The sequence below is a fragment of the Podarcis cretensis genome (genome assembly GCF_951804945.1).
Source record: "Podarcis cretensis genome assembly, chromosome: 3".
In the NCBI taxonomy this organism is placed as follows: domain Eukaryota; kingdom Metazoa; phylum Chordata; class Lepidosauria; order Squamata; family Lacertidae; genus Podarcis; species Podarcis cretensis.
In genome coordinates, this window is record NC_137172.1 from 47544913 (window position 1) to 47560250 (window position 15338).

Below are 15338 nucleotides of genomic sequence, written 5' to 3' on the forward strand. Positions count from 1 at the left end.
CTGAGAGACTACCAAAGAGAGAATGCATCCCTCAAACATAGACATTGTTCTCTTCCCCTTCCATAGCTAGTACTGATCGAGAGTTCCTCTCTGTATATAATGAATAAACTTAGAAATGTTTAAGATAATGCCTTTGGATTATTAGTGATACATCTTTAGCATTCACTGTTATAGCCATGGTATTTGAAGGTTTTGTTTGTTTGTTTGTTTGTTTGTTTGAAGGAATCAGTTCTAGTGTCAAACTAGAGAAGTGTGTTTGAAAGCAATTGACCATCGAGAGTCTAAGCTTTATGAGAAATGTTTTCCCAAGCCTTGTATTACGTGTCTGAAGGCCAGTCCTTGTAAATGTATAGTAGTATAGCAATAGCAATATTGAGATTCTCATATTGAGCAATATTGAGATTTTAGTATCTTCTGTGGCTTCTTGACAGATGGTACAGGTGATAAAAGCCGCAATCCCTGCTACACAGGGACCCACCAATGTGACACAAATGCAGTTTGTCGTCCAGGAACAGGCAATCAGTTCACCTGTGAATGCTCTGTGGGCTTCCGAGGAAACGGACGTACATGTTATGGTATGAAAATGTTTCTCTTTAGGAAAAAATAAACTGACTTCCATAGAGTTTTCAAACAGCTGAACTCAAAGATGCTGCAAGTGAATTCAGTTGGATATTTTCTTGGAACTTTGAGTTCAGCTGCTTGATGCTTCCCTGGTTCTGAATGGGGTAACTGTGCCCCTGAAGGACCAGGTGCGCAGCCTGGGAGTCATTTTGGACTCAAAGCTGTCCATGGAGGCACAGGTCAAATCTGTGTCCAGGGCAGCTGTTTACCAGCTCCATCTGTTACGCAGGCTGAGACCCTATCTGCCTGCAGACTGCCTTGCCAGAGTGGTGCATGCTCTGGTTATCTCCTGCTTGGACTACTGCAATGTGTTCTACGTGGGGCTACCTTTGAAGGTGACCCGGAAACTACAACTAATCCAGAACGCGGCAGCTAGACTGGTGACTGGGAGCGGCCGCAGAGACCACATAACACCGTTCTTGAAAGACCTAAACTGGCTCCCAGTACATTTCCGAGCACAATTCAAAGTGTTGGTGCTGACCTTTAAAGCCCTAAACGGCCTTGGTCCACTATATCTGAAGGAGCGTCTCCACCCCCATTGTTCTACCCGGACACTGAGGTCCAGCACCGAGGGCCTTCTGGCGGTTCCCTCACTGCGAGAAGCCAAGTTACAGGGAAACAGGCAGAGGGCCTTCTCAGTGGTGGCGCCTTCCCTGTGGAACGCCCTCCCACCAGATGTCAAAGAGAATAACAACTACCAGACGTTCAGAAGACATCTGAAGGCAGCCCTGTTTAGGGAAGTTTTTAATGTTTGATGTATTATAGTATTTTAAATTTTTTTGGAAGCCGCCCAGAGTGGCTGGGGAAGCCCAGCCAGATGGGCGGGGTATAAATAATAATTTATTATTATATTATTATTATACCAACATAGCTATGGATCCACTAAAACATATCCGTAGGACATCTTCCTTAATGACTTATTATCTTTCCCTGAAACTGCGTCTAGCACAGAGCTTTCCTAACTGTGTGTTGCGACACGTTAGTATGTCGGCTGCAGTGTGTAGGTGTGTTGCATGAACGCTCCCTGCACTCCTCCTGGGGCTGCAAAGGGGTTAGTTTAACCTCTGGTTGCTAGTAAAACTGAATTACTGCATTGCGAAATGATGCAAAACTGAATTATTGTGTCACGAAATGATGCATGTCCCAAAAGTCACCAACTTGAAAAGTTTGAAAAGCTCTGGTCTAGCAGAAAGACACACAAATTAATGAGAGCACCTGAGCCCCACTTCAACAGACTTAAAGGAGGACCTGCCCACCTTTGAGGGAAAAGGAGGTGGGAGTGGTTTTGAGCAGAAAAATAGCTGGAGAGGAAATAATAAAGTAGCCTAATTCCTCCACAGTTCCTCCCCTCAAGTTCACAGCATCCTGAGGCTACTTTATTAGAAATCAAATCAAATTGGGGGAATTTTTATCTGCAACTGTGCATTGAATCTAGGTTGGATCATGTTGTTTCAATTCTAAATTACTGTACCAAGCTCTTAGGAATAGGGCAGGTACAAATAAATCAACATACCAAAATGGCAGAGTAAGACACTGTGCACTTTATCACTTGTGCCTTGACATGTTACTTGGCAAATACTTTGAATCCTGCAATCAGAGGAGATTCAGTTATTTTTATCTAGGCATTGGACTGCAGTCACATACAATAGCTTAGTTTAAACAGGCTTTCAATATATAACTTTACTTCAGCTAAAATAGATGCCTAAGTTATACATATGTGATGGCCTGCCCTTCAGAAATTATATTAGTGACCTCTGTATAATAACATTGCCTCTTTTTGTAGATATAGATGAATGCCAGGAGCAACCAACAGTGTGCGGTGACAATGCAGACTGTATTAATCAGCCAGGGACTTTCCGATGTGAGTGTCTAGAGGGATATCAATTCTCAGCTGATGGGCGAACATGTGTGGGTGAGTTTTAATTTTGGAAACTTTCTGTTATTGTTATTAGGAAACTGAGATCTGATGGAGAACATATCAAACAGAGGTTATTTTTTAATACCTCCCTTAATTTGTTGGTTGTTTTTGTAAAAAAAAAAGTTTGTTTACTTTAATTGAAAAATATCAGAAATGTAAAGAATGCTGTTCCTTGATTTGGGGGAGGCAATATTTAGGTTTTGTAAAGGATTATTACGGATAATCACTGCAGGCCTGGTCTGCTTTGGACATCATCCAAAGCATGCATCTGGTTTAAGCTAAGCCAGGACCCTTTTTAACTCATGCAAAGTACTTGTTCTCCCCCTCAGTAGGGATGCCAGGTCCTGACCTAAAGACTGCATGCTGTTCCAGGTCAGAAACTTAGCATCCTGGAACGGGCTCTCCCACTTTTGATCTGCATCACTGCAGCAGTCCATTCTCTCATCCACAACTTGCTATGGGTCAGAGATGTATCCTGCTTGCAACAGCAAACTGTAGAGGAGGCTGGGATGATTAGGCTTTAGTTGTACAGGAACTGAAGATACCATTCCTAAATGCTTTCTCTGAATGTTATCCAGAAGCATTAAAGCAAGAGTCAACAGACTAGAGTCAGGAGCAGGCTACCTCACTTCTCCCTTGAATCACCAGGCAACTTTTAAATAGTGAGCTATAAAGTATATGTAAACAAACAAAACAATTCCCGCATGTGTGACATCACTTATAGTCAGGGCTGTCTTACCCATAGGTGCTAGGGGTGTGGGGCACCTGGGCGCCAGGCTCTCAGGGACGCCAGGCCAAGAGTTTGGGGCCTGAGAGTTGAGTCCGGGGAGGAGCCCGCCCATCGGTCAGAGTGCTGTGATGGGCTCTTCTGCTGCAGGCGGCTCTGCAGTTCGGGGGCAACTGAGCCAGCAAGACGCTGAGGTGACTGGCCGGGTCTGCCCTCCTCTGGGACTGGGCAATCTGGGGGGGGGGCGCGTGCTGGGCGGATCTTTGCACCCCGGCACCGCATTTGCTTAAGACAGCCCTCCTTATAGTTCATATTTGAATACTGTGTTCATTGCAACTGAGATTTCAAACATACATATTTGTATATATAAATGTATATTCATTTAAATCCGAAACCTGATTAAATCAATACCATTAAGATTTTTTTTTTTACTTTTGGGCTGAGGGGAATAAGTTCTACAAGCCTGAGATAGCTATGCTGTCTTTTCCATTAATAACATCCATTAATAGCATCCTATGTAAATAATTTTGGTAAGGAGTACTGAGGGGAAGATGAAAGACTTGTAAGTGCAGCTGATCCAATAATAAATGTCTTTTAATATATGAAGACTGATGAAATACATGGCAAAGTTATGTAACATGAGAGGATTTGTGGAAGCTTTACACAGACAGCATTGTAGGATGTGCCAAACAACTGTATCAAATCTTTCCTTTCTTGCATTTAGTTGTTTAAACATCTGTTTGAAGGAAATTTGAGCTCGAGAGTACAACAAAGCATTTCCTGAACGGTTTACTTTCTTTCTCTTTCCCCCAGAAGTAATTGGTTAGCTCACTCTTTTGCCAAAGATAGTGGATAACCGTCTAATAGTCTGATTCTGTGCATGCTCACTTGGAAGAAAATTCACTTCTGCCTCTATGGTCAGGCAAAGTGAGGTGAGTGCCTCAGGCGGCAGATGTTGGGGGCAGAAGTAGCAGAATCCCTGCCTATTCCCCCTAAGCCCCATGACCATTTATCTCTTTTGGAGGACAGAGCTATACATGCAACATGGAATGTCTTGCCCCCTCTTAAACTAGCCTGCAGCTTTAGGTGTGGTGAAGAGGACACCTACTTCACCTTTAGTGTTGAAGTATGATTTAGCTGCCAGTTCTAGGACTGGCTCTACTATTAGACAGAGTGAAGCAGCTGCCTTGAGCAACACATAAAGCAAGGTGCAGAGCAGCAGTGAGGTGTTGTAAAACAGAGCTGTGTGTGCCCTAAAGGCAGATATTCTGTGGGTTTAGTCCTCAGAAGAACAGCTTTCATGGTAGAAACAGTGAGGACAGGCTATGTGTTCTGTAGGATGCTCTATAGAGCAAGCTGTGAAGGCTGCTTTAGGCATTATTAGCAATTTAAAAAAAAATCAAAATCAAACAAGGCTCCCCTTTTCAGTAAAAATGAAATTTTAATTTAAAAATTTACATGAATTTTTTATTTAAGAATGGTAGAAATATTTTTATTTCTGACATGTTTTGACTACAGAGTATCTCTAGAGTTATCTTAAATCCCAGATGTCAAAACCTAGCGATGACTTGTTCAGTTTGGTATTGTTTTGTATTTGTTTAGAACTCATTCATCTGCCAATGTTTTTATATCTTACTGAGCTCCTGATGCGATTGCCAAATTACAATCTTTGGTCATCTTTGGCTTAGTTTTTAGTAAGATAGTAAATCATTCTCTGTGTGAGCAGCATTTGCGAGAGGCCGCCAGTGTTTTATTATCCTTGCAAATGTTGTCATTGTAGATAATTTCATTTCACGGCACCAGCCTCGGTTTGAGGGGAGGGGAGGAAGGGAAGTGCTGATATTAAGGTATTCAAACCTCTTGATTAGATACCTCGCCAGCCTGCAAGCCAGAATGAGGAGATGAAAGTGCTTATCCCAGTAGCTTTTGAGATCATCGACCTTCTGGCTGTTCCATTGGGATTTGGAGGAATTGTGTTGCAGTGACTTCAGTCTTTCCTGGAGGTTCAGGTTCAGATGGTGGTGCTTGGTCGTTTGTTTCATCCCTTAGCCATTGGCCTGTGGGGTGCCTTAGAGTGTTATCTTGTCCCCCATGCTATTAAACTGGGGAGGAACTTGTTTCATTTAAATTACTCCCTAGTCCTTAAATGTATTGTAGAGGAAGGCTTGGCAGGCTCTGACTTTCCGCATTCTACTCAGGGTGGCCACAGTAAGAAAGGTAGCCCAGAATTTTGTTTCTCTTTCAGGTCCTTCCCCTTTCAGTTTTGTGTAATATCCTTACCTCTTGGTAATGCCTTCTTAATAGGCTTATTTTTTGCTCCAAATGGCCCAGGTTAATCTCCATGTTGTAATACAAATCCAGCTTGGAAGACTGAGGAGTCCCTCACTTACCGACATATTTTGATGCCTTTCAGCTTCAGCAAATGTCAGTAGGCTCTTCTGGGTTGCATGAGGCTAAATAATCTGAAGCTTAATCCAGATAAGATGGAAGTATTGTGGATAGGGAAACTCAACAAGCTTGGATAGTAGAATTCAACCAATCATTGATGGGGAGGTCAGACCTTACTATGGTCATTCAGGCATTAACAACTTCCAAAAGTGACTACTGCAATTTTCTCTTTGGGTTGCCTTTGAGGGCAGCTCAGAAACCACAGTTGGTGCAGAATACATCTGGCTTGTTTTTGGCCTGGCCAATTAGATTATATCATGCTGATACTTCACCAGTTGCATTGGTTGCCAGTACAATTTGAAGACAAGTTAAAGTACTAGTGAAAACCTTTAAAGCTCTAAATGGTTTGGGATCAGGTTAGTGTTGGGTTGAAATAAACGACAGACGAGTTTTATTTTTGTTTCATTCGTGTTTCCCTCTGTTCAAAAAATATTAAAGTGAGTGTTCCTACCTTGTAGCTATTGAACGTGTCGTCAATCATTGTGTGATGGGAACACACACTTGTGACATCCCACAGCGTGCCCGCTGCATATACTCTGGTGGCTCTTCTTATATCTGTGCATGTCTGCCAGGCTTCTCTGGGGATGGACGTTCCTGCGAGGGTAAGTGGCACCATGAACCCCCTCCCCTTCTGTCTTGTCCTTGGAGGCCTTTGTACAGCTTGGTTATCTGATCCTCAATAATTTGTTTGGGCTCCCCCCCCCCCCTTTCTGTAACAATTTTTTGAGTTGGGAATCTAAAACCATAATAAAACAGAGTTTCCACACTGTCTTCGCTACACACATTTTCTCCACATTTTAATCTTGTCTAAAAACCTCTTTTTACTAGTGTTGTTTGCTGGCATTCATATGGAAATGTTGCTATTCCCAAATCCATGTGACTATCCTAAATCGCAGAAATAAACAAATCAATAGTGATAATATCCATGTTTATGAGATGCATCTTAAATTGTCAGCATCCTCATTTGCACATCAACAGTTAAAAGATTTCTGATCTTTAGTGTACCATTTATAAAGCTCATCTGACTGCACATATCATAAAGTAATCTTTTAGTGGAAGTGCACCGCAATGCACAGTGTTGTTTTCCCAAGCTACTTATGTCACATTGAGTCCTTTTCTCTCCTAACATGGTTGTCCTAGTTTAGGTTACCCTAGTTTAGCACATGGTATGCTATGTCCAATAGATTATCTCCCTGTCTTTTTGGCAGTCTGGTTGGCTTGCTGTGATTCTATGCTTTGGAACCAACTGCCCAACCTACAATCTGCTCATGTATAAAACATTGCTTATGAAACTTAAAACACCAGTTATTTGAATGGTGAGTCAATGGACACAAACTCATTATATCATGAAACTTTGACCAATGTGCGTGGTCATAGCTGCCCAACATCCTGGCTGAATGTTTGTCTCATGGTAGCATATGAGAAAGGATTCAGGTCCAGGTCCTTGTAACAGAGGACCTAAGGCTGGCCTACATGCATATTTTTCAGTTCCTTCAAAGGAGTGTATCTTATAATATGGTCTTTTTTCTTTTCTTTTCTTTTCTTTTCTTTTCTTTTCTTTTCTTTTCTTTTCTTTTCTTTTCTTTTATAGATGAAGATGAATGTAAGCTGAGCCGCTGTCATCCAGATGCTTACTGCTATAACACACAAGGGTCCTTCAGCTGCCAGTGTAAGGCAGGTTATCGTGGGGATGGTTTCCAGTGTGTGACAGGAGGTAAATAAATGTTATTTTCTAAAAATCCTAGCAGAAGCAAACTGTTGATAGACAGCATGGTGGAATGCCATTAAATGAACAGAAGTTTTTTAACAACTGTGTACTCTGATTTTAAAAAAACCCTGAATTACAGTCATACCTCGGGTTGAAGTAGCTTCGGGTTAAGCATTTTCAGGTTGCGCTCCGCGGCGATCCGGAAGTAACGGAGCGCGTTACTGCCAGGTTTCGCCGCTCATGCATGTGCTCAAACGCTCAAAATGATGTCACGTGCATGCGCAGAAGCGGCGAATCACGACCCGTGCATGCGCAGACGCAGGTTGTGTTCACTTCAGGATGTGAACGGGGCTCCGGAATGGATTCTGTTCGCATCCAGAGGTACCACTGTATTTGATCAAGGAGTGATTATTTAATATGGTGCTTTCTAGAGTTTATCAAGATTCCCTTTTTACTTTAAGACTTTTTACAGTTAAATCCTTTATATGTCAACTCATTAATCAGGCCTATTGAATTTAATGAGATATATTCTGAAGTGAGTATAGGATTTCAGTTGGGAATCACATGTTTTTGAAAATTAAGCCTTGCACAAATTCTGGCTTGTTTTCTGAGTTAAATATCTCCTTTGTCAGCTTACGATTTTAGCTAATACATACTGAAATTTTGTGTAAGGAGCACTAAGAGCTACGTAATCTAATCTGATCAGTTGGTGCAATAGAAAATATTCCATGCTACTTATAAGACTATTACATTCACTCCAGAAAGATCAGTGTTCTCTCTTCCATTTTGCTATTTGTTTTGCTGAAAAATGCTATCTTTCCTCTACTGTGAACTTGTTTGGAAGTAATGCTGTAATTTTACTTTGCATTGTTTTGCTAATTATGTTAGATTTCCTTTTGGGTTGTAACTTCATTATTTTGAATTAAGGTTGTGTTATCATATGGATTTCCTTCTCTGAATGAGGAGCCAGGGACATAAATCAGAATAGGGCATTATGTTTTCATTTTGTTTGCATTGTGTTGCGCATATTTATAATTGGTCAGCAAATCAATCAATTGATAAATAAAGCACATCACTGCTCGAAGGATTATGCCTGGAACATGGGGTGCTGGATGTTGAATTTTGGAGAAAGAGACAATGTTCTTTTTCATGTGAGAGGTAAGTATAGATAGAAAGGAAGGAGGTGATTTCAAGGGAAGAGAGAGGATGCTTTCCCCCCTAATTCCTATCGCTTTCTGACAGATGAAAGTTGTGATATGTAGTGGCAGACAAATAGCCTGCAGCATGTGTGTAATAATAATCTAGCAGAGCAATCCATACACCCATAATAGGTATGTTATTTCTTGGTCCAATACAAGGATACAAAACAAAGTTGGCCATAAGTAATTAGGTTTGAGGGATTCAGATAAAATTAGGTTCTATTCTTCGTTATGCAAATTTTCACTTCTTTGGAATGTCAAGAGCAGTCTTATAAACAGACAGTCCTATACTAGAGTACCTAGGATCAGATATAAGTTGATTTCTACAGGTGGAATGCTACAGGTGGTGTGGTGGCAGTGCCCAAATTAAGCTTGAACATGGCACTGTCACAGAATCAGTCCTATGGAGTACTCCGTTGGTAAGAATTTCTGTCAGCTGCTCATTGATGCTCTGGACGCTGAGGATGGGAAAGAGAGAGGCCCCGTGTGGCCCTGTTTTCACAGCAGCCTAATAGCTTTTCTGTCCCAGTAGAAGAAAGAAAACCTGTTCCTGTCTCTTTCAGCATATTTGGGTTTTGTAGTTAAGGAATAGAGCATAGTGTTTCGTCTGGGAAGAGCCATCCAGCTTCGCCTATTTACTACAGTGGTACCTCTGGTTAAGAACTTAATTCGTTCCAGAGGTCCGTTCTTAACCTGAAACTGTTCTTAACCTGAGGTACCACTTTAGCTAATGGGGCCTCCTGCTGCCGCCGCACTGCCACCACGCGATTTCTGTTCTCATCCTGAAGCAAAGTTCTTAACCCGAGGGACTATTTCTGGGTTAGCAGAGTCTGTAACCTGAAGCGTCTGTAACCTGAAGCATCTGTAACCCGAGGTACCACTGTATTTTGCTGCAGTCATAAATGTCACTGAAGCTATTGTGGGCCTATGAGACTATATGTTCTACAGTGTCTGCGTTGTCAATACACACACACATACACACACTTCATATATTCAGGTACCACTTTCGGCATCTCTAAATTTAAGCTAGGGAATTTTATTCTGCAAATACAGTACTCTAATAGTTTTTACACAGCAAATCTGCTCCTTGAAGTAGCTGTGGAAGTTGCCTGCAATTTTACATACGTTCATCACATAGCCGGCTTGTCAGCAATAGAGGTCCTGGTGTAAGCAGCGGCATTCCAGCAGCTACGAAGAATGTCTGTACTTCATTATTCCCTCACGCTCCATTGTTTCATTACAAAAAGAAACAGATGTCCAAAACTTGTCACCCCTTCATCTCCTGTAGATTGTGTTTACCAAACAGAAACAAACCCAGACTCTCTGGCTAGGGACTATGACCAATAAAAATAATTCACCAAAATTGTTAATGTGGGTAATCTAGTTCACATGGGAAATGCACTGGTGGCAAAAGTCCGTATCCTGTTTGTAGCACTCCATGACCGAAGCAGCATTAAATGGATTGCACTAACAGCCTCCCAATGGTGAGGTGTTAATCTGCCTTTCTTTGAAACCACATAGGAGCATCACCAAAAACACAAAAGACTTTTTGGGGTAACCTTCAGCTACCTGATCACAGGTGGTAGTGGGGAATAGACTGGATCGGTGCACACACTGTGGACATTGTGTGTAGCATATGGTGGCTGAACCTTGCAGTTGTGCCCGTACCATAGCAAAATATAAACAGTAAAATCCCGTGGTAGCATTAAAGTTGTCCTGTATACATGGCAAGTCACTTCACAGAACCTGCTCACCATGTGATGACAGCTAGAGCATGAAGTGTTTTTTTAATGCCATCTGTGTAGTGGTTGTTGCATGTCCCTGTCCCACTGTTTGTTTAAAACATTTGCTACAACCTTAGTAAATGCATTGTGGCTTAGATTTTGGCTTGCCTAAACAATGGGATGAATCCTGCCCCTCCCGCTCCAGCAGCTTCTAAGATCAGTCTTCTGGTGTTTTACTTTCTAGCACCATTTCAACTGCTACTGATTATTCAATAACAAAGCTGGAGCTTTTCCAGTTCACAAGGCCTGCAGTAACCCAAGAAACCACATTAATGGATACAGCATATTTTAGGAGCCCTTTCTACAGCTCTGAAGTGCTTCTGGGCTGCCCTTTTGCTTGCTCTAACATTCTACAGAGGGTCACATGTGGCTCTCCTGCCCCACGCCAGCCTCATTTCTGCTAAACCATTGGTGGTACAAAGGACAAGAACTGAAAATATCATTGGGTGTGCAACTGTCTTACTGACACTTAGGATTAGATGCAAGGGGACAGAGAGGGTATACGCTGTGCTGGTGCAGGTTAGCTGCACATTTGCAACTGTCTGCATAACTGTGGTTGCAGAAAAGCAGCATTTGCAGCTGAGTCTTCATTGCCTGACTTTGTTATCCAGACTGCTGTGTTGTGTAAAGTTTCTGTGCGCCTACAGTGCTTGCACAGTGTTAAGTGAGAAACCACCTCCCACAACGTATTGGAAATGGATAGGAGTTCATCTCCCTGCACCTGATCACTCCAAAGTGCTGGCCAGCTGTTGGCGAACCATCTTAACTGCCATTTCTAATGCAACCTTTATGAGCTTCACTCTACCTTTCAGAACTCAGGGGCAGCAAATTTGGCTAATATATGTTGGCTAGAATCACTTGTATGTAGAACATCATAGAAATGAGATGTAAAATTCACCTTTTTTCTTTTTGTTTTGTTTCTTATTTACAGAACAAGAAAAGACAAAATGTCAGCGTGAACAAGAACAAAGTGTGGCTTTTGGTCCAAGAGGAGCCAGGCCAGTTGGCTTCTTTGTTCCTCAGTGTGATGTCTATGGGAATTATTTGCCAACTCAATGCCACTCCAGCACTGGATATTGCTGGTGTGTAGACCGAGATGGGAATGAGATTGATGGTACCAGAAGTGGTCCAGGGATTCGACCTCCATGTAAGTTACGTTGCACCTAAGCCATTAAGCTACTGCAACAATTTTCCTCATTCAGTTGCTGTTTTATTGGGCTCATAGTTCAGACATATGCCTCTCATACACTGCTGTTCCATTGTTTCATATGTGCTAATGCTGATATGCTGTTCTTGCTATTAAGCCATGTTCAAAGTAGTGACATAATGAAGCAAGCAGTAGCTATTATAGCCTTCTAAATAAATCAAAAAATGTTTCTAGCCTGCTTGCCCACAGTATGACTCTGTTAGTCATGTGGGTTCTCCCCTGCCCCTCCACAAAAGGGCAGCAAGCCAGAGCTATTGGCAGTGACTTGCAAATTATATGGTGATATTCATAAGTAGAAAGGAAGTTTATACAATTAATAGTGTGGCATTCCTGTAATGTGTTCCATATGGAGGCACCTTTTAGAGAGTGCCCAAACTACAACTGATCCATGGTACAGCTACTAGGTGCTGATTGTTGTAGGATGCATGAAGCACATAATGCCAGTTGTACACTATCATCACTGGTTTCCAGGCCCAGTGGCCCTCAAATTATGCTGACACTGGGCCTGTCCTTTCTGGTTTTATTAATATGTAAGTTAGAACCATGGACAATAGGGGAAATAACTTCAGTATTTAGTGGTGTAACATGAGCAGCAGGAATGAGAAGCAGCCCTAAAGGAGAGAAATATAGAAGGCTATGCCTTACAATTGGTTGTTCTTTATACCCATAAAACGTGATCCTGGTAAGGCTAAGCATTTTTAAGACCTCATTAGTTTCATTGAAAGAGATGTGCAGTATAATTCTATGCACCTTTGTTCATAAGCAAGTACATAGATGTCAGTGCATTCCAGGGCTGGCCTAAGCATAGCTGTCAACGTTTCCCTTTTTTTAAAGGGAAATTCCCTTATTCTGAATAGGATTCCTTGCAAGAAAAGGGAAAAATTGACAGCTATGGGCCCAAGACATTTTGGCACCTGAAGCAAAACATAAAATGACACCTCCCCACGAGAGATGCATCCCTTGGAGGCCAGATCTGATGTCCCTTTGGATCCTGCAGCCTGAGGCAGCTGCCTTCCCTTGCCTCATGAGTGGGCTGACCCTGGTGAGTCCTAAGCAATGTTGCATAGGATTGCCATCTCAAGCATGTGCTTAACATCATTTGAAATATGTAGCACTTAAATGTGCTAAGCGTTGGCTGGATTGTATCCAGTTTATATTAGAGTAATCTTGCCTTGCAGATGCAGTTTGACCTTATTGTGTTTGCGCAATCTTGACTGCCTGTGTTTTCTATCATTTGTCAACAAGGTCTGGGCACAGTTGCTCCTCCTGTTACAGTTGGACCCTCTGTAAAACCAGATACCATTCCTCTGCCTCCAGGAACACACTTACTCATTGCTCAGAGTGGAAAGATTGACCATGTCCCCCTGGATGGGAATGACATGAGGAAATCAGATGCAAAAGCTTTGCTGTATGTGCCAGTAAGTATGCCCTGAACTTGATGTAACAATTTGCATTAGTGAAAACTGAGGATTTTAGCTGAAGAGTTATACTACAGAAAAAAATAACACTTCAAATCAATATCAGGAACAGTCACATGGCTTAATATCCTTTGGGTTTTGCTGCTGATTTCCCTTTCTTACTGATGCTTTGTTGTTATTTTTTACTTTAGATTAGGCTGCAGCTGCTGAGAAAGGGGGGGGGGAATGAAGATTCTGAAATCTTGAAGCTGGGGTCACAATTCTTTTCGTATTAACAAAGAGAGGTCCCCAAAGAAATGTGTGTTCCTGTTGCACAATATTTTTACAGCCTTCCCCACTTCAGTGATAGTGTCCCAGGACTATTATAAACAAACTTGTACTGTATTTATAGCAAATTTTATTGGCTTTCTAAGCAAGTCAAAACTCCCATTAAACTTTCCAGTGTTTTAAACATTGTTCGACATTCTTAAATTTTAGTTGCTCATCCTGGCTGGCTATAATAGTTTATGTGGGTTTTAAACATTCTCCACTGAGCTCCCCCTTTATCTTCCTGTTCTTGATATTCTCTTCTTCCTTCTGCTGTAGATTTTATAATATGTCCTGATAACTTCCTGTGCTCTGGTCAGGCTTCTATACTCTTCCATGTGTTTCTTTTCCAGCTGTTTCCTTATGCCTGACACCAGTGGGCAAGTAAGTCTGTTTCCCACTTTCCACCTTCTCTTACTGTTGAATGAAGCCTTTTGCTATGCAATGTCCATGAGCAGAAGGCTACACTTGGCTCCAGTACACAGATTATTATTTGAAGCAATCATTCTCTGCTGCTGCTTCAGATTATTTTCTACCTGCACTGAAGGTGTGCCTGAACCATTAAATGAGATGTCCTCCCCTTTCCCATCTGCTATGATGCTGTTAGCTTTTGCTGCTTTTCTGATACCTTCTTATACTGTACCTTGAGTTTTGCCAGCTTACGTCGGATCCTTTAGGTTTGTTTTATCACTAGGCTTTAACATGCACCCTTTCCCTAAATACAACGTGCTATAATCTAGGTGTTTTGACTGATCTAATGCCTAACCATTTCTTCTAAAGAATTGGAAACATGATATATTTTGAGACTTGTAATAGTTTCACCAACTTGCAGGATAAAGTTGTTATTGGAGTCGCTTATGATTGCTTGGAGAAGATGGTTTATTGGACAGACATAAGCAGCCCATCTATCAGCAGAGCAAGCCTGGGTGGAGGAGAGCCAGTATCCATTATAAAAACAGGTAGGAGAGTTGTGTAGATTTCTTCTTCACAATATTTTTTTTCCAGCGGCAGGGCTCCCACAGAGAATCTTCATGGCCATACTTTCTATTGTTCTCAAGTGCTGAAAGGTATATGGGGGGGGGAGTGTCTGAGAGTGGAGTCCTAACCCTCCCTGTCGATAGCTGAGGCACCTTTAGGATGGTTCACAGATTCCTCCCCACCAGTGCAGAGCAGCTTTGCTGGTGAGGTTGTGCCATGGCGGAGGCAGTGAACTCATGCTGGTTGTAGGGCATGGGAATTTCCAAAGTGTCATGGTGTGGACAGGGCATCAGTTGCTTTAGATCCACAGAATCCCTGATTCCCCCAAGGTGACCCATGCCTGTGCCTCCCTTGTCTATGGCATCACAAAAACTATGAAAAGATTCCTCCATACAGTTTCTGCATTGAGCATGTGCATTGACTGTGGTTGTGGATCCGCTGCTCTGCTTAAAAACAAAAACCACTGCCACTTCATTTCTCATATAAGCAACCAAACCCGGGAAGTATCTTGTGCCTAGGAGCTTGCCTAGCTCTGAAACCTCAGTTTTCAAGTTGGAATTACAACTCTATTAGCTGGGCTTATGGACTCTTCTTCACCCTTGCAAGTGAATTATTCATTACTTACTCATTCATTTTGCTTACTTAAGCAGAGCATAATAATAGCACAGGCACTGATTATTTTATTAACATTGTCTCAGAAACAAACAATGCCCCTTACACTGCAGTTCTGTACATGTCTCCTTAAATATAAATCCTACTGAATTTAAAGGTACTTACTTTCAGGTATATATAGGGTCTGTAGGATTGCAGTCTCAATGGTAAAACTGCCCCTAATGTCTGTTGGTAGGTTCGTTAGGTAACTTGTTTGGTAGGTTACTTTAAAAATAATAATCTATAAGTACAAGTATGTTTTATTTAATGATAGGTTATTACAAGCAAGTATATAATATATGTAGCAAAAATGCATGAACCAAATTGTTTTATCGTCACAACAGGCACTGAAACTTTAAGCTACATTTTTCTT

At 41.8% G+C, this 15338-nt stretch overlaps 1 protein-coding gene across 1 annotated transcript in view; it reads left to right on the forward strand.

Annotated features, from left to right (window-relative positions):
- Positions 1 to 15338, forward strand: part of NID1 (nidogen 1) — a 52423-nt gene that overhangs the window by 23166 nt on the left and 13919 nt on the right. Inside the window, exons 9-15 of the mRNA XM_079971807.1 lie at positions 432 to 575; positions 2405 to 2533; positions 6173 to 6316; positions 7306 to 7428; positions 11337 to 11552; positions 12858 to 13030; positions 14169 to 14295. Of these exons, the coding sequence (XP_079827933.1) occupies positions 432 to 575; positions 2405 to 2533; positions 6173 to 6316; positions 7306 to 7428; positions 11337 to 11552; positions 12858 to 13030; positions 14169 to 14295 (1056 nt within the window). The remainder of the gene's footprint in view (positions 1 to 431; positions 576 to 2404; positions 2534 to 6172; positions 6317 to 7305; positions 7429 to 11336; positions 11553 to 12857; positions 13031 to 14168; positions 14296 to 15338) is intronic.